Here is an 18,574-nt window from a genome sequence, read left to right as displayed (position 1 = left end):
CTGCCCAAAGGATGACAGAGAGGCAGAGGAGCCAGGATGAGGCTTTCCAGATTAAAGCATGTCCCGTATCACAAAGCCTGGGACATTGCCTGGGATGTGGGGTCTTGCAAGATGGTATCAGCCCCAGGGAGCAGGAAGGGAACAGCTAAGGAGACAGGATGAGGAACAAACCTCATCCATGAGTTTTCCTTGCAGATCCTGGTGCAGCATCATGGAATCATAGAATGGTTTGTGTTGGAAGAGACCTTAAAGATCATTAAACAGCACTGGTCCCAGTACCAGCCCCTGAGGAACACCACTTGTCACTGGTCCTCACAAAAAGAAGAGACACATCTGAGCGAGGCAAGATGTCACATGTTAGAAGAAAGGTGGAGGGGAGGCAGCAAGTCTTAGCAAGGAGATGAGGACTCTGGGTGAAGCTTTGAGAGAAAGGAGTCTCAAATACAGTGAGATTTAGGGGAGTCTCTCTGTGTAGCTCTCACAGGAGACCCAGAAAGCTTCACCCCTGTGCTCCCTGGGCACCACATCTCCTCAGCCCACTCCCTTGTCAGCATCCTCAGCATCCCAGGCCCTTCTGACCACAGGCAGGAGGATGTAAACATTAGGAGGAGCTGGGAAGGAGGACTCACCAGGAAATCAGCCTCTTTTTATGACCTGAAAGCTACTTATTGATGAATCAGGGCAGATGTGGATTCATTACACCCTCCCCAGTTATTTATTGATTGTGTGGCACAGGATATATGAGTGATGCTTGGGCGCTTTGCTCATGCCACGGATGTCAGAGATTTTGGTGTAGGAAAACTCATTGTTTTCAAAGATGTTCATCTAGGCCAGGCATCACGTGTTTGGGCAACGATCTGTCTTATTATCACATCCACCTCTACATCTTCCCTGACTGACACCGTACTTCACCTGCCTCCCTGCGCAGTGGGATGGGCAAGTCACCACTTGCTTCTCACTGAGATCCTCTGGCGAATTCAGCACCTTCTTTCAGCCTGTGAGATCAGCCTCCCACTCGCACAGCCCCTTCAGGAGTTGTAAGTGAGTAAGAAGCAAATTCACCCCAGACTTCCTCCACATGGACACCGCAGTGCAGCCATCCAGGGGGTAGAAGCAGCTTGTCGGGGACTGCCTCTGATCTTCTGCTTCAAGCTGCACCATCTGTCCTAGAAAGACACCCAGCCTTGACTTAGTTGCGCGTAACGGAGGCTCCACCATGTTGTAATATAAGCTGCTTCAGTGGTTAATTACCCTCTCATTTCAAAATGCATGTGGATTTGCAAAGTTTTTGTAAGTCCTGGCATCTTTAGGAGGTGACGCACAGCTCAGGTCTCCCAGGTACACTCTTTTTCATAGAATTATCAAAATTAATGGCTAAGCTTCCCAAAGAGCCAGTCCCCGGGGCAAAGTAGGGCTGCTGTTTGATCCCTACTCTTCAGGCAGCACCTCGACAGGGACAGGGGCACCTTGGATCTTGGTCTGGCCCTGCCCTGTGATGCTGAATGTGGTGTCTCCCCGGCTCCAACAGGAAGAACTGACCAAATAATCTTTTTTATGTGTAAGGAAGCAACATATTTCCTCTTTTCCTAACTCTACATGGAGGAAAAGATGCTGATTTTGGGGAAAAGTTTAATTGCTCCTCATTTTCTTGACATCCTGAATAGGATTCAGGGGGGAAATGTTTGCAAAACAGTCACCCAGAAAGTGTCCTATTCAGCCCATTCTTCAAATAAATAACAAAATAGACTAGCTAGAGAAAATAAAACTATTTTTGATAATAAAACAGTAGTTGGGGAAAAGTTGAAAAGCAGCTCAAATTCAAAACCCGAGAAAAGAAGGCAACAGCACTTTGCTGCACGCTTCTTGCTGAAAACTGTTTTATTGGGATTTAACCAGCTCTGTGAGGGAGGCTGTGTGGACCAGTCCCTCCCCTGGGAAAAACAGGGTTAGGACTGGGGTGTGCACGCATGCGCAGGTAACCTGCCTAGGGGCACACCGATGATTTCAGACTGCATTTCTACCCGCTCTTCCAACCTTTCCAGCTCACACTTCTCTGCCCTCCCTCTCTGCCCCTGCCCATTTGGGTGCACAGATATAAACCCTCCAGCCAATATGTTCCCTTTAGGGCGCTGGAAGGTTTGCCTGGAGGGTGCGCATGGCTCTTGTCTCATCCCAGTGCTTTCCCTAGAGACAAGCAAGGGTATTTTCTGGCGGCTGCTCCTGGTGAGCTCACACCGTGGGCACTCCTTCAGAGCTACAGCAGCAGGGCAGGTTACTGCTCCAGCTTTGCTAGAAACCTTGGAGCTGTCAACGCTTCGCCTCCCCGTGTGGAAGCAGTGCTGGTCCGTCTCAAGAGAACACAGGTAAGCCAGGCTGGGATGAGAAGCGAGCAGCAAGCCAGCAGCCACTGGGTGCTTTGATTGCTCTTTTGATTTTTCTGTTCACTTTTTCTTCTTCTGTCTTGTGTCTTCTCCAACCCCTCACCATCTCTCAACTGACGTCTGTTCAGCTAGGAGTTAGGGTTTACCATCTTGGGTCTGATTCTTTTTTTACCCTACGCAACCACTTGCATCGCTGTAAAAGCGTAATGCAGAGCACCAGGGATCAGGAAAGAGTCACTGTGGTGTGAATGAGCACATGGAAACCCAAGATCATGAAGACTCAGACCTCAAACCAATCTGCCTGCCATCTGTTTCGTTCTTCTTCTGTAGCTGTGATCTCACCTGCTCTGGGGAACCAGCCAGCCTGGATTAAAGAGAGGGCATCATTAACTTGCAATTGTAAAGGAACAGTGGAGGTTTATCCACAAGTCAGTTTATCTGGTTGGAGCAGGAGGTTACAGAAGAGTTTGTTTGTATTTGTGTGACATTCCTGTGTTTTCTGCCTTTGAACTTCTTGGGAAGAGACGCAGAGGAAGCTGTGGTACCTTCACACCACTGCACACCTACAGTAACTGCTGAACTCGGTGGTGTTGCTCAGCTGACACCGGTGTAAATAGAGACTTAACTGTTTCTCCTCAGGGGTGGTTTTAAGATAAACTTCCCCTCCCTGAGTTAGACTCAAAGCTGAAAGGATTTTCAAAGAAAAGAAAGCTCTGTTTTTCACCGGTGCCTCGGGAGCTCAGAGATGTTACTGCGGTGGTTGGTGTCACACTGGTACCTGCTCATTCTGCAGAGTTAGAGGACAGCTGGACAAGTTAGTCCTACACTGCATCCAGGGACTTCACTGCTCAGCTCCAGGGAATTTCTGTGGCTCTTGTGTACCAAATACCCATCTGCTAGGGTTTGGATGGTGCTTCCAGACACCTGTAAGGTTGGCACCCATCTATCAGCTTGTAAAATAGCTCCAAAGTCTCGAAGATCTGAAACAAAATATGCCAAATAGGAAACTTGATCAGAACTTTTACTTTTTCAAATGAATAAAAGAGAGCTGAGAAATGATGCCCACACTGAGTATAGCAAAGTCTTTAGCATGGGGAAGAAAACCAAGCAAAAGGTTAGATTTTTTTGTTTAGCCTCCCACCTGTAACTGCAGCTCCTGTCACTACCAGAGGCCAGGCTGGGGGACCTGGCAGTGGAGAGCGCACTCAAGGTGTGAAGCTCTGATGCCTTTCACTGGGAAACCAGGACAGAGATTGCATGGGAGCACATTCAAAGTGAAATCACTGCCACCGAAGAGACACCTCCCAGTGCCTTTGCTCTGTGCCCCCAGGACTCCGGTAATACCCAGGGTCTGTGCTGGTGCTCCAGGGCTGAGCTTGCAGAAAGCAAGCTCCAGCCCTCAGGAAGATGCTGAGAAACAACTAAGGAGAACAGAGCCAATGAGCAATTAACCCTGTAGAGTTGTCCACTCCCAGAAGGTAGCTCACAGCCTACAAAGTACAGGGAAGTCCTCTTGGCAGAAAGACCTGAGTCATAAAGAAAGTGAAGAGAAGGGAGAAGACACTGTGACAGGGACAGGGCTGAAATGGGGAAGCATCGTGTGGCGCCAACAACCTCTGATGAGAGATGTTAATGCCATGGATGAGATTGTGGAGTTCGAGAACATTTCCTAGGGTGATTTGCCACTCCTGCATCGTGGTGAGAGAGGAGGAAATATTCTGCAATATGATGCATGCTGGGAAGAGGATGCGTCTTTTGTAGCAGGGTAAGGATGCGGTGCTTGAGCAAACTTGGTGCAACGTGGGTGTGCATGTGCGCAGGAGGCAGGCAGGCAGAGTGTGCTTTTCCACTTTCCCTTTGGCTGTGCAGCACACTCCTTGCCCACGTGCAAAACTAACCCACTCCTCTCCCTTTTGCAAAGGTGGCCCAACGATGCCGAGCATATTTTCCTACCAAAGCGCTGAAGTCGACTGGTGTGAAGGCAACTTTGAGCGCTCGACGGTCATTGCAGAGTACTACAACACCGTGAGTGCGGGCGCATCCGAGGGCTGGCTGGGGCACAAAGGCAGCCGTCTCCGGGCACCCAGGAGCTGCTTTTGGGAGAAAAAGACAGGACAACCTTTTCTTTCCTCCTACTCACTCCTTTGAACTTCCTGGTGTTGGAGGGTGCTGGTATGGGGAATGTTTTCTGACTTCAGGTAAATCATGGGACTTTTATTGCTTACAACAGCCAGTTGCTCAGAAAACAAGCTGGGGTCAGGGGTACTTCTGGCTTGTGTGGAGCTGAGTTCCCAGTGAGAAAACCCTGGCAGTGCTCCTTCGCCCAGATTTGTGAGATCCTGTTATACCAGTCCTGCAGCTCTCCTGCCAATTGGGGTAAGTCCCACACAGGGCTTATATATTCCAGCTAAATGTACAGGAGTGGCAAAATGAGACACAGCACTTGCATGAACCGTGTTGGGCAGGTTGGGAATCTGGAACTCAGCACAGAGGGAAGCTGATGCATAAGCCAGTTTCACCTCCTATGATCCTTTATAATTCAGGCTCCATCCAGTGCCAGGCCCTTGAATGCAGCCTTCCGGCTTAAGCGTGGCTAGAAGCATCCACATCTGTTTGCAGAGGCCTCGGTACACAACCGGTCTCTGCAAGCGTGTCCTTCTACCTCAGTGCAATTACAGGCTAGCAAGGATGTGAGGCATGTGGATTTACAACCTTCCAAAGGCCTTGTTTACAACTTTTAGCAATTACTGCCTAACCCTAGAAGTTCTTGTTCTCATGGAAATGTCTCTTCCTCTTTTTTAAAAGCATTTCCTGCTTTTAATAAATTGCCTATAATAACAATAATTCCCTCCCCTCAGTCCAGCAGCTCCCCAGCAATAATTGCCCAGCTTGGGTCTCAGAGGAGGGATGCTCGGGCTGTGTATAGTCACTTCTCCTTGAGGCAGTTAAGAAACAAAGATCTGCTGGTCCAGGCCAAATCCTGCTTCCCTCTGGCACCCAACTGAATGTGTTGTGTTGTTGCTTGTTGTTGTCTGAGCCTGTCGGATGGGCTCAGAGCTGCAGAGGAAGGCACAGCTAGCAAGGAGATACAGAAATCACTTATATCAGTGTTTCAAATGCAGCTGGGGATGCCAAAGGTCTCTGTGTTTTGGAGTGTCACTGGCAACACTGGAGAGGGGCTGATTTCCACAAAGAGCGGGAAGTCTGGGAGCTACGTTTTTAATCGGAATTCATCCTGGGAGATAAATCTGCCTCACCTCCTAGTTTAGTACATAAGCAGCATTTTTAAAATGTGTCTTTGGAGCTGAGACCCCATTTTCACAAGGATCCTGATTTACACCCAGACTGTCAAAGTGGCTGAGGTTCCTTTTAACATACCAAGAAGTACCTCAGGAGCTCTCCAAAAGCATTTGTGTGTCTAACTTCTCTGCAGGACACTGCTAGACACCAGTTGGTGTGGCCAGATGCATAACTATCTTTCTTAGAACCCAAAGCCCTTTTAAATTTCCATTAAGAAAAAACTTATTTATTTTAATAAGTTAGCTTAGGTGCCAAGGTCGTTTTGTGGCACAGGTTTCTAGATTATGTAGCTATTCCTGAAAACCTTACCCAGGTGTCTAGCTCTGGACTGAGGTCCCTACTAGCCACAGCCTTCTCCTATGTTTCCATACTACGCCACTGGGCTTGTCGGGATGAATTTTCACTGGGTAGGACTCAGACACAGCCCTCCTCTAGGACAGGAAAACTGCTCCAATTCATGTTTCCACACAGATGTGAGCCACTGCAATACTGAGGAACACAGAGATGTGGGCAGAGCAAACCCTGCAGGACTTTTCCCAGTGATTAAACTAGCCCTTGTTCCTCCCTATATGTGAACACAGGGCACCTCTTTCCCAGCAAAGAAAGCGCTTTTTTTTTGGTCCCTGCACTGAACTCCTTCTTGCCAAACTCATTTTTACCAGTCCATGGAGCTCAGCAGAGTGCCCATGCAGGTGGAGGGTACCACTTCTGCAGTTTCTGCCTTAAGATGCGATTCCCATTTCGAGAGAGCAGCAGAGATCAGGCTCCTTGTGATGTGCCCTACAGGGGGGACTCTAGAAAACTGACCGGACTGAGATCCCTACCTATCCCTGCTGGCTGGCAGCATGTTGTGGATGCAGCTGGGGATCAGGACACTATCTTGGATGTGTTCCTAACAGCCTGGATCTCATCCTCTTCTCTCCTCCATTCATTTGTTCTCTATATTCAGCTTCTTCCCTGTGGCAAGCTTTATGGGCTTTATCTCACTGGCCTGCCCTGAGATAATTATATCAATATTGACTTCAGCATCAGTTTGCCAGAGTTTTAGACTAGCTGGGAATCCAGCCAGCTCCTACCCAAGACTCCTACACCAGTAAATCAGCAGGGCTTCCTAATGGTGCATCCTTTCAGTGTCTTCTTCACAACGCTGCCCGGGGCTCAAGCAAGGTAGCTTTGTGCCAGCAGCAGCAATGTGCTGTTGAGAATTACTCTGTGCCAGCCACACTCTCTCTCAGGTCTGCTTGGGTTTGATGCTTTTTATTAGAAATAAGCACCAAGGGTATGAGCAAAGAATGTAAACAGTATCTTTAAGTACCTAATAATACATGGTGGTTTGTGATTGGAGGCAGTTCAGCAGCAAAGCACTAACTATTTATAGTGACTCAGTGACCCAGAAATTTATTGTCTTCTGGCTGTTCGTAGAAGAACAGTACTGTGCTACATGAGGGTCATCAGTCAGGGACTTGTCTTTCTACCCTTATTTCTTTCCTGAAATGGCTGATCCAGGATGCTGGTAATGACACCCAGATCCCCAGCAGTCTCGCTGGCAAAGCAGCAGGAGCTCTGACACTGCTGTATATCCAGAGCTCATGGATGTTTCATCAATTGGTGGAGATATGCCCGGCTGCAGGTGCAGATTACCTAGATATGCCCAGAGAAGCACTCAGAGTGCACCAGAGCCGTGGTGTGCACCCTGGTCCTCCACACCCCAGCCCTCTGCACGGGCTCACTAACCCTGCAGCATCGTAGAGGCATTGCTCTCTTGTCTGCCCAGAAAGTCGCATGCAGGAGGATGGCAGCTCCTTGCCCAGCACTCTGCAGGCACTAAACAAACAGCTGTTTCCTGCCCCAAAGCACTGCCAGGACATTGTGATGGCAGGACAAACAGCCTCATCTTCTGCTACACAGCTCTGGCTATTAGGAACTTGCTATACAGGTCTGGAGAGCCTCTGAGGTATTCACTGCTGTCTTTGGCCCTGTGGGCTCTTCTGCCAGCTAAAGCTGGTTCGCTGGCCTAAGTGAATGAACACACTCCCATGAGTCTTGCAGAAATCTCCTTTCACTGCAGAAAATGCCTGTCTTGAGTAAGGACCAGCACATGCCTTGGCTGCTGTTGCACTGTTGCTATGCTCACAGAGCCAGGCAGAGCTCTGCAAACCAGCATCTCCTGCCCCAATCCGTATCCAAGGCTTGTTCTCACCCTGTCATGGATGGAGATGCAAACAGATTCTCTGCAGGTCTCTCCTTTCATCTTAGGCTGCAAAGCGCCAAGTTGCAGAAGCCCTGGGGCCTTTCTGATGATCCTGCTAATGCACCAAGATTAAAGCCATGTCGCTGATCCCAGTCTCAGTTTTCTCCTAGTGAAAGAAGCAGATGTCAGTACAGGCCTAAGCTTGGTTTAGTCAACTGGAGAAATAACTCACACCTGTTAGGAAGTGGCACATTGCTATGAGCTCACACTGTGGAAAACCATAGGGCTGAGTCACTGACACAGGTCAGATCACACCTTGGCTCCATCACCTCTTTTCTCCCTGGATCCTGGGCAGAAAGAGCTCATGCCTCCTGGCCAGTACGACCCAGCTAGGTAGAAGCCGTGCTGGGGACACAGAGCATGAGCAGAGACTCTGGAAAAACTTCCTAATGGGAGTACTGGGAGCAAACCCCTCCTAACCACATTTGAGATGGAGCTCACCCCATCCTAGCGGAAAGATATAAGGCAGCACTTACGAATCAGGGCTTGGATCTGATGAGTGGTGAAGACCCCTGATCTGTCCCCCACAGATGCAGTTTTGTAGCAGTCCTCCCCTAAGCTCTGAGTTTGGCTGCTCTGCAAGGAATCACTTTCTTTTTGACCATATTGGAACAGTTCCCCTGATTATCCCTCCCCTCTGATATCTGATCTTGCACATCTCACGCTGAATTAATGAAGCGATAACGTTGCTATCATGTAATTAATGGCACTGTTGCAATGCCCACTGCAGCAGGGATTCAGACCTCTCTATACGCAATCTCAAACTCCCGGGTTTCCTCACATTGACGTGCATGCTGGCACTTGCATACTGCTGCCCTTTCTGCAAGCATTTTCTCTCTTCTTGCTATCCCTGCTTGTCTTCCTAAAGCCTCTTCAACCATTTCACAGGAAAAGAAATGTTTGCAACACAGTTGTTACTTTAACACATGGTTTGGTTTCTTGATCATTTCTGAACGGTTTGACCTCAAGTGTGCAAGTGGGAGCAGCACTTCTCTTTTCATAGCTGGAATGGGAATAGGCCTGGATTTGGCTCTAAGCACATGTAGAAAACAAATACATTTGGCCTGAGAGCTGCTGTTAATGGGAGCATCAACTTGTTTCGTAAAAGCCTTAGTGAAATTCAAGATTAATCTCCAGGTGTTAAAGGGAATAGAGACCTTACATTAAGCGTGAATTATGTTTCTCTCTGAAATATGAGAGGGTGTGTTTCATGTATATGACAACATCCCTGTGATTTGCAGCCCTGTTACCATAAACTTAGATCCCATGGGGCATCACAAGCCGAGCGTCAATTTTGCAGTTTACTTGGTGCATGTAAAGGCTGCTGAGGGGTAAGACTCCAGCTGTGGATGTCAGGTTCCAGGCGTGGGGTCTAGATCAGAATCTAGCTGGAAGATGAAAGGAAAAGGATTGTCAGGGTGAGATAAAAGTCTCCTGGTGGCTTGCCAAATGGCACTTTAGCAGATGGCTCTTCCCTGCTGTCCCCCAAAGAGCTGTCTGGCAGGTAAAACATAGCACAACAGTCCCAAACTTTCATAAGCAAGAAAGATTTTCCCTGCAGAGGCTGTGCTTCCCTGTGATAGCCCTTTACTGAATTGCAAAATCAGGTGAAAAAGCCAGGATTATTTCAAACTTCATTCCCCCATAGCTGCAGGGTGGAATGGGCCTGACCCAGCAGAAAGGTCCAGGCTTTGGGCACTTGCTGCTGTTCCCCAGGTCCCACATTTTGCCCATCAGCACCTACTGTTCCCCAAAGCACTGGCACCTTCAACCAGTCTAGGCAGCAGCAGCAGGCTGAGCCCCAGTACCATCCCCTTGTTCCCAGACAAATAGAACTCTGTCAATGAAGCAATTTTGCAGAGAAATTAGGGCAGAATAATATCACTGCATTAATTTGCTAGGTATGTTTAAAGGAGGTTTATGACTTCACGTAATTACTAGTACCCAGAATACCTCTCCCACCAGGCCAGGTGGCTTCGCACATGACACTACAGGATGCCACCTCAACCCTGCCTGTTCCCACCTACCAACGTCCTGCTTGCTGTGCTGCCCTCCACCACACCTGCTCCCAGCTAAGGATGGTTTTCCTGACTGTGGTTTGCTGTGTGGCCTAGCTCCTCACACTCACTCAGCCCCTCACCGGGGGCAGGCTGCTGGCTGAAAGAGGCAGAAGCCATTCGAGGAGTTTCTGGCGGGTCTGGGTTGACAGGAGAGGGGGATTGCTGAAAACAGAAGAGCTTTGGCAGCTTGCTTGAAGACACTGGACAGCTGAAGATAAACAGTCACCCAAAAGGGGCACACCGGCTTATCCTGGGCTTGCTGGCCCCAGAGGTGCCTGCAGGAAGAGCACAGGTGTCTGCAGCCATTGCTGTCACAGCAATAGCTGTCCTCCCAGTTCCAGCCTTGCTTCTCAAGAAACGCCTCTGCCCTCTCCCTGTGCCAAGAGTAGTACTGGCTTCCACACAACGCTTTCCACTAGAGATCAGTATCCTCTTCACACATGGAGACACGGAGGCACGTGGTGGGATGAGACTTGCCCAAGAATATGCAATAAGCTGAATGTGCCTCTTCTTTTTCAGATCAGCAATGTAAGCTTCTTTGTCCTTTCTCCTGCCCTGCTCTACCTGAACCGGCAGTACTGTCAGCAGCGCACCTTGCCCATGTATGTCGTCTCTGGCATGCTCTTCTGCGTAGGTGGGTGCCAAGGTTGTGAGAAGACCAGACAAGTTGCCAGAATACCAGACTGCTCATTCATGATACCTTTGGAGGTATCTTAGCAGCTAAAGCACAGGGGCAAGCTGGGGTGGGATACCAAACAGCCATGTCTGTCTGAAGCCCTGCAGCTCCTGGGTCCTGCTGGCTGTGGATGCACAGCTTCCAGCCAGTAAATCCCCATGGTGCTGTGTGGACTGACTGACACAGGCCTCCATTAACACCAAGGCCCATGCCTCTGCTCTTCAGGAATGGTGTGTCTTCAGGAATGGCCCCCAAGAACTTCCCAGGCCAGATGGGTTTGTGTGAGGATGAAGCTTTGCTGATACAAGCTATCCTTGCTCCTTGTAGGTATCTTCTCCATGTACTTTCACATGACACTGAGCTATGTGGGACAACTTTTGGATGAGCTGTCCATCCTCTGGACACTGGCTGTGGCATATTCCTTTTGGTACCCAAGGGTTTACTTCCCCAGGTGCATCAAGACCAGGTATGACTCAGAGGGACACAGGGTTGCAGGCTTTCAGGGGAGGGATGGGACATTGACATCGATGTGTGCGACCCACAGACCCACCCCAGCCCACAGCCAGCTCCCCTCCCCTGCAAGGGGTCAGCATTGAGGTTACTGCAGTTTGCTTTGGGACCAGACCCTCTATCACTCAGTGGTGGATGTGCTGACAGAGGAAGAGTAAGAAACGCTCCCACAGGGAAGGGCTGTGCTGGGCTCCTGTCAGCTGGAGCTGTTTGTCTTTGAGAAGCTGCAGAGGAAACTTTGCGTGGAGAATTTCAAAATCAATTAGGAAATTAAATGTTCCTGAGCACTGACATTCAATTATGCATGCTGTCAGAATTTATAGCATCCCCTGTCATCCACAGAGAGCTCTCCCTGAAGGCTGATGGGGCTTCCCATAGGATAAACTGGTCCAAGTTAACACGCCCTATTTTAAAGGCTGTTTGCAGGAGGGCTGCCTGGAGCTCAGCAGAAAGAATGGGAATACTGGGTGAGCATGGATCAGCAGAAACAGGAACCCAGCAGGGCTTTGCTCAAAGGATGGTCCCATCCTGGCAGGCTTGCTGGAGCCCTCTGAGCCAGCCTCGGAGAATCCTTGCAAAGGCCTGCTCCAAGTCTGCTCTACCCATGCCTAAGAGGAGGTCACCAGGAGTTCACTGTGGAGACATGGCTGGGGGAGAGGGGAAGGGACTTGGGAAAGGATTTGCATGTGAAAGGCCCCTCTGAGCCCTATTGTTGTTCAGTCAGCCCAAATCTGCATGTTTGCATGGTTCAAGCCCCTGCCCCACACTGCTGGGACTCCTGCTTTGCAGCCCTTCCCTAAGCAAAGCTCCCAATGCCTTCGGTTCTGCCTTCAGTTCTCAGTGTGCATCTCTGGCATCACCATGAAAATGCACAAGGTACCTTCTGGGCTGTGTCCCCTCTCAGTCAGGGACTAACTGGGGGCTTTGGGCAAAGCACCGATATAAACAGATACCTCAGCCTTCCTGCCAGGACTGCTGCAGAGGCAGAGGTCAGCCGTGTGCAAACAGATTGGAGGTGCTGGAGAAGGGTTTCCTCTCCCGGGCAATGACCATCCCATCCTTAGCCTTCCATACTGTGAACCTTGGGGGCACTGACACTCACTCCCAACTCCCTTTAGGAAGCATTTCCTCTGGCTGAGTGCTGTCACCACTGTGATCAGTACCTTGATGTCCTTCATCAAACCGGCCTTCAATGCCTACGCACTCAACTGCATTGCCTTCCACCTGCTGTACCTGACGTGGCGTGAGCTGAAAAAGTAAGGAGAGAGCTGAGAGGGGTTATCTGCAGGTCCATTGCATGCTCCTGGCAGGCTCACGTGTGTCAGTGACTGGGCAAAACAGTGAATTGAGCCCGTCTTCGTCAGCCACACATTGGATTATCAGCTCTGCAAAGAATTGGGGCAGCCTAGGAAGGACCAGGAAGAGGCATAGGCAAGACTGTGGGCAGTGGGGTACAAGGCGACAATCTGGACCAGGTGCCACACAGAATGGGGACAATCCAAGTGTATCTTCTCCTCCCCAGCTACCACCTATGGCAGCTCCTTCCCCTTTGTGGGGATTTAGGAACCAGAGTGGGGTTGGAAGAACCCACCAGAATCTGGGGAGAAAGACAGGAATGCCTTGGTATCTCCTAGCATTATCCTCACCACAGAAAGGCAGAAACTCTCTCTACAGAGCCATACTTCTTCAGTTATTGTGGTCTGATGACTAGTCTCCAGAAGAAACTGCCCTGTTGCATTAGCATTTGCAGACAGGAACCAGCCCTCTTTAAAATTCACTTTTCTTCCAACGTGATTGCTTCTTCTTCCTCACTGTGTCTTCCAGGTGCAATGACAAAAGGGTTCATCGGATGGCCACAGTCATGGTTGTGTGGTGGGTACTGGCCATCAGCAGCTGGATAAGCGACAGATGGCTCTGCGGGCTCTGGCAGGCAATCAACTTCCCCTACTTCCACAGCTTCTGGTAAGGGCTCCAGTATAAGGGCAGGAATCCCAGCCCAAACATTTCAGGGGCTGAAGGGCCACAGCTATGGAGAAGTGGCAGCTGGGATGAGATACTCAACCAGGGAGCAGCCACATCTCTGCTCAACCCTCTCGCCCTTTCTTCTGTCGTTGATGCTGCTCCTCAGCCTGGCCCCAGCCCAGGGATTTGGCCCTAATCACTGCTTAATATCCCTTACCTCCTATGTACTAGCCAAACAGTGTTTTGCAAGTGAAATTGTTCTAGAATTCCCTCCAGGTAAGCAGCTTGCTTTCAAAGAGCTGCATCTGCTCCCAGGAAGCTGCATGAAGTGCAGTGTTCTTTGAGTTATTTTAATAGCCAGACTGAAAGACACTGATTTGCTTGGGTGCTTTCAGTGCCTGGCCAAGCATGGCTGCAAGTGCTGCACACAGCAGCATTCTCAGATTCATCCTCACAAATCACTGGGGTGACAGGGACGGATACCCAGCACTGCTGAGCTGGGCCAGGCAAGGTGGAGAATGGGTGGGCTGGTTTGGGGCTGAAGTCCCCTGCACCACCCCATCCCCTCTGCACAAAGAGTTGCTCCTGCCCCAGCTCACAGAGCAACTCTAGGGTTTCCCCATAGGTACAAAGCTTGCAGAACCCACGCTCCCTGCAGCCCTCATGCATGACAGGACTGGGACCTTTGCCTGCCATTGCTGTAACCCCTGGCTCTAGCCTCACGGTGACAATGCTAGCCGCACACCACTACAAGGTGCAGGAGCAGGTGGAGTTATCCATGTCCAACACATGTCTTTCTGCTTTCCTTGCTAGGCATGTGCTGATAGCCATGTCCCTCCTATACTGCTGCCCACTGGTCATCTACTTCGATGTCAGCTACGAGATGCCATCGTTCAAGCCAAAGCTTGCATATTGGCCCAGCGACTCTTGGCCTGTTGTGGTGCCTTATGTTGCCCTGGAGGAACCCCACAAGCAGTGCTAGAGCCAGTTGCCAGCTGCCCTCAGGCATCCCTTGGGCATGGGGTGCGTGATGCACACGTGTGCGTCTGCATGGGGAACACCTCAGTTGTGCGCCTGTTCCTTGGACAAGGGCAATGTGGCTAGCGGATGGGGCAGGGAGCAGCTGAGGCCTCGTGATGCTGGGCATGAAGCAGGGTGGGAGCCCACAGGTGCCTCGAAAGACTCTGCCCAGACTGGTGTCCAGGGAGCTGAAGATCTCCTCCAGCAGATCCGCACTGAGAAGGGGAGGGAGATGGTGCTTCTTCTGTGTCTTCTGCATTAGTCAGGCAGCAGCACCCTTTGCTGACATGGGCACAGCCGAGAACACAGAAGCTAAACTGGTGACAGTTGGGTTTTTTGGGTCTGCTCGAAGTATTATTATTATTAATAGATGTATTTATTTATTGATGTATTTGGTCTTGCTCAGGAGAGCTATGCATTAAAGCTGTGGTCACTGACTTGCACTGAGCCCCTTTCTTTCCCCTGACTGCACCATGTCTCCTGTTATCTGTTAGTTGCTCCCCCAGACAGGGTGGCCAAAGGGCTCTCTGACCTAGGAAGAGCTGTTTATAAAGAGAAATCCTCCAGGGTGACAGCCCAAAAGAGGCTGTGCTGGCCCAGGTCCTGGGGTGCTATGCCCCATGCTCTACCCTTTCAACCCCCAGCTGCCCTTGTTCCTCCCCAGTCTCCAATGGTCATGTGTAACTTGGAGACTCCTCTGCCTGCTGAGGGCTGGCTGGTGGCAGAGCACGAGGTAAGGAGCCAGTACATTAGACAAACATGTTGATACCTTTCAAGAAGCAAGAGAACATGTAAAGCCTCAGAGAAAGACCACTGCTGTGCCACAAGTACAAAGCGACGCTTTCCAGGTTCTCCCCACAGTGTAAGAGTGAAGAAGGTGCTCCCACAGCCACAGGACACACTCGTGTTCTCTGAGCCTTGCTGCATGACAGTGACGAGTTGAACCATGTTGTGGGTCTGGGTCCTTGCACAATCAGCGGGGGCTGTCCCTGGAGAGCACTGAGAAGCTGGCGGAGTCGCTGATACTGGCTCACTTCAACACAGCCAGAACAAGGCAACATCACTTCAGGGACCACAGGCTTTTTGGGCGCCTGTGAGTAAAGCAAAAGCAAAAGCACTCTGGGCGTAACTGAGGTAGAAGATGCTGTGCAGCATGCCACCCAGTGCCTGTGCTGTCTCGTGGGTCCCTCTGCAATGGTCCCCAGAGCCACTAGATGGCAAATTTGGCTCAGTAACCCCGAGCAATTTTTCATCTTGGGGAAACTGATGTCTTGCTCAAGGACTGAACCCCCAGGCCTGGTCCCCCTTGCCCTTTCCATCACCCAGCACGGGGTCAGAGACCTCTCCTCCAGCACAGCCACGGATAAAACACCTGCACAAGGTGCAGGACAAGGGAGAATTGGAGCTCCAGCCTTTATATGGCCTTGCCTCTCCATGCTGGTGCCCATCTCCTCCTCTGTTTGCCTCTTTGTCTTCCTGCATGCCATCACTCTTGCCTCATCACCCCATCTCCCTTTCACCGACCCTTCCCGTTTCACTCCTTGCTCTCCCCCCGCCTCACCCCTTCCCCAGCCCATCACATTCTTCTACAGCCTATTAATAACTTCTGGGCAATTGCACCGGGTCCCCGCTGGGCTCGGCCCCTCCGTCGTGGCTGCCCTGCGCAGCCACTGAGCGCGCCAGCAGCAAGTTCAAAAGTGCAGTGGGGCTTTCACAGCCCCTCTCCCCATCAGGGGGTGGAGGAGGCCGCTCGAAAAGAAAGGCTGCGTTGCCAGGGAGCCTGGCACAGGAAAAGGGGGTCACCTTCACCTCCGACAGGACCGCCAGAGATGGACAGGCGCCAGCAGCCCTGCAGGCCAGAGATGCTGAGAGCCACGAAGGGATGGAGGCTGGGGCGTGGGCAAGGAGGGCTAATTGGCCGTCTCTGGCCATGGAGCTGGTGTGATGCTCAGCAGAGAAACCCAGCGGCAAAATCCCCCGTGCAGTATGGTAATAAGGGAGGTGTCCCGGGCGCTGCTGCCTTGAGAACAATGTTGCTGCAGTTGAGTGACTGTAACAGGGCCTGATGACAGCCGGGGCCACGTTAAAAATGCCTATTCAAGCAGATCAAGACATTGAGAGGCCTCGTGGGGATCTGAAACCCTCAGGGATTTCTGGATGAAGCCAGAAGCTGAATCCTCAGCCCTGGGAACCTGGGGGGGGTGGGGGGGTGGGGGGGAGAAAGAGAGAAAAGAAAAGAAACCCACAAAGCAGCTTTAAAAGGACTGCAGCGCCTGAGGCAGGGCCTCCTGCTCCAAGCAGGGCTGTAGCCTGAGAAAGCCAAGCAACCCTGACACCAGTGTGTGACTGTGGTCTGGCCATCCCCAGGGCTGCATGGGGTTATCTGAGGCTGGGGATGCTCTGCCCTTCCTGTCAGGGAGCCATGGCTCTGGCTTGTGGGGTGCAGAACTGACTCCCCACAAAAACGAAGGGGGCTGTCAAAGGGATGGGTCAGGGCATTTTTGCCTTGAGCTGAAAGGAGTCCTGCAGGGATGACCAGCATGCTGGACAGAGAAAGTTAGGAGCCCTCAGAGGGCAAAAGGCAACAGTGGCCCCTTCTCAACCGCCCCAGGCCATGGGGAGTCCTGACGGTACCTTCTGCACCAGGACCCTTGGCTGTGTGAGTGCCTCTCTGGGTGTAACCACCCAGCTCGCTCAGCACAGGAACACAGGAAAACAGGCAGGGCAGGAAGAGCTGCAAACCCGCATACTCAGGGATCTGAGTTAGGACTGGTCAAAATTAAACCTTTCCGTATTTTTGCCAGATGAGTCTTAACCGGGATCATTTCCCTGATTTGGTTCCCCATGTGGCTGCCTGAACCACAAAAAAAGAGGCAAGAGAAGGAGCAGGAATGAGGAAAAGGATAGAGGCTGCTCCTTTCAACTGATGCCAGATTAAAGAGGTTGTGAAACAGCAGCATCAGTTGAGTCTATTTGGTGCAATTGCAACACAAATTAAATAATAATGTTGATAACGCACCAGTTCTGCAGAATCAAGGACTAACACTTACCTGTTCTGCTGCACCGAATTGCCTCCTGCTGTTATAGATTTACACTGCAGGGTTTGGCTTGCAGACTGGAAACTTTTTGAGGCAGAGTGATTTATCTGTAAAAGACATTGCACATTCATGGACCTGCATAAATAATGCAAAAGTAATTAATAATAACCCAGTCTCTGCTCTTAACAATGCCAGGAGAAGAAACTGCTTCACTGGAGTGTCTCTTATGCCTTTTGCAAAAGATCTTTATTTGTTAACTGTCTCAAGGAGTAGGAAGATAATAGTTTTGAAACATGGAATGGATGTCACTAGGTCCTGGGATTTTATTGCCAGCCCGGGCATCTTTACGATTGATTTAAAGAACCCTCTGCTGGAGTCATGTTAAAACAACATTGATTCAGCTTTGATTTTTTTTTTTAGTTTTAATCTCCTAGGTCTGCAGTCAAAAGTTTGAAACCATGAACGCAAAGGGCTGAGAAACCCAGGAAGGAAAGAAATAAGCTCCAAGAATTATTAATTCTGAAAGTCTTGTCCTTTCAACTCTAAGTGCTAGTTTTGAGGTTCGCCACAGAATTTCCAACGCAGGGGCTGGCAGTTCTGTTATACCCACCTCACAACTGCTAGGAAACATGTTTAATTTTTTTTTCCCCACTGTTTTACCTACATCCTTGCTATCCCCTTTACATTTAAGACAAAACTAGCCATAGGGACATAAAAAAATGCCACGATTTTCCAGATATTGATGGCTGTTCTGGACAGATGAAAGCATCAGGTCCTGATCAGCTGAAAGTCGTATTTTAGAGAATACTCTGTGTCACCATGTTTGCATGGTCTTGAGATCCTCTGCCCATGTCCTTCTGTATTAGCTCACATGGTGGCTGCACACATAATCGGCTGGGTTTGACCAGTGATCATAGAGGAGGTGTGTGTAGAAGTGCTTCTCAGTAAGGAGAAGCACAGCCATTACATGGCCAAATAAACCAGTTGACAAAAATGTTCTTTAAACAAAAGATCAAATGATCTCTTCAGCTGTTTCTCTAAAACCCCGTGATTTGGTTCCATTTAATAAGACATTCTCACTGCTGTTTTCCGAAGAAAAACCAGCAGTTCACATTTATCTGACAAAGTGGTTCAAGTAACTTCAATTCTCTAGTAATGGCTGCTATCAAAATACCTAAAATGGAAGGATTAATTCTTCTGTGCCTTCACATTGCAGCTCAAAACATGGTTTCAATTAGGACTGTTGTCCACTTTCCTTTATTCACTTTCTATGAACGTTCAGTCACTTGAGTCCCGATTCATGAGCCCACTTTAAGCACATGTTTTTTTATAAATGTTTATAAATGTAAAACTGAATAGGGTTTTTCTGAAATGGC

General features: G+C 50.0%; 1 protein-coding gene and 1 long non-coding RNA gene across 2 annotated transcripts; one reads left to right on the top strand and one right to left on the bottom strand.

The window, feature by feature from the left end:
- Positions 1 to 4,313: 4,313 nt before the first annotated feature.
- ACER1 (alkaline ceramidase 1) lies at positions 4,314 to 14,122 on the top strand. The gene is made up of 6 exons (XM_040592269.1): positions 4,314 to 4,406; positions 10,512 to 10,626; positions 10,996 to 11,134; positions 12,297 to 12,434; positions 13,003 to 13,140; positions 13,954 to 14,122. Exons 1-6 carry the CDS (start codon positions 4,314 to 4,316, stop codon positions 14,120 to 14,122), a joined length of 792 nt encoding a protein of 263 aa, XP_040448203.1.
- On the bottom strand, positions 9,166 to 17,297 carry LOC121087353. Its single transcript, XR_005827574.1, has 3 exons — positions 17,211 to 17,297; positions 14,930 to 15,251; positions 9,166 to 9,320 (listed from the first exon to the last, which is right to left on the bottom strand). It is a non-coding gene; the product is annotated as an uncharacterized LOC121087353 (long non-coding RNA).
- Positions 17,298 to 18,574: the final 1,277 nt, after the last annotated feature.

Source organism: Falco naumanni, chromosome 4 (genome assembly GCF_017639655.2).
Source record: "Falco naumanni isolate bFalNau1 chromosome 4, bFalNau1.pat, whole genome shotgun sequence".
NCBI lineage: Eukaryota > Metazoa > Chordata > Aves > Falconiformes > Falconidae > Falco > Falco naumanni.
Note: the sequence above shows the minus strand (reverse complement) of the source record. Positions and strands in the feature narration are given on the sequence as shown.

Coding starts and splice junctions, on each gene's coding strand:
- ACER1 (XM_040592269.1), top strand. CDS start 4,314: ATGCCGAGCATATTTTCCTACCAAAGCGCTGAAGTCGACTGGTGTGAA. Junction 10,627..10,995: donor TGGCATGCTCTTCTGCGTAG/GTGGGTGCCAAG, acceptor TGCTCCTTGTAG/GTATCTTCTCCATGTACTTT. Junction 11,135..12,296: donor CCCAGGTGCATCAAGACCAG/GTATGACTCAGA, acceptor AACTCCCTTTAG/GAAGCATTTCCTCTGGCTGA.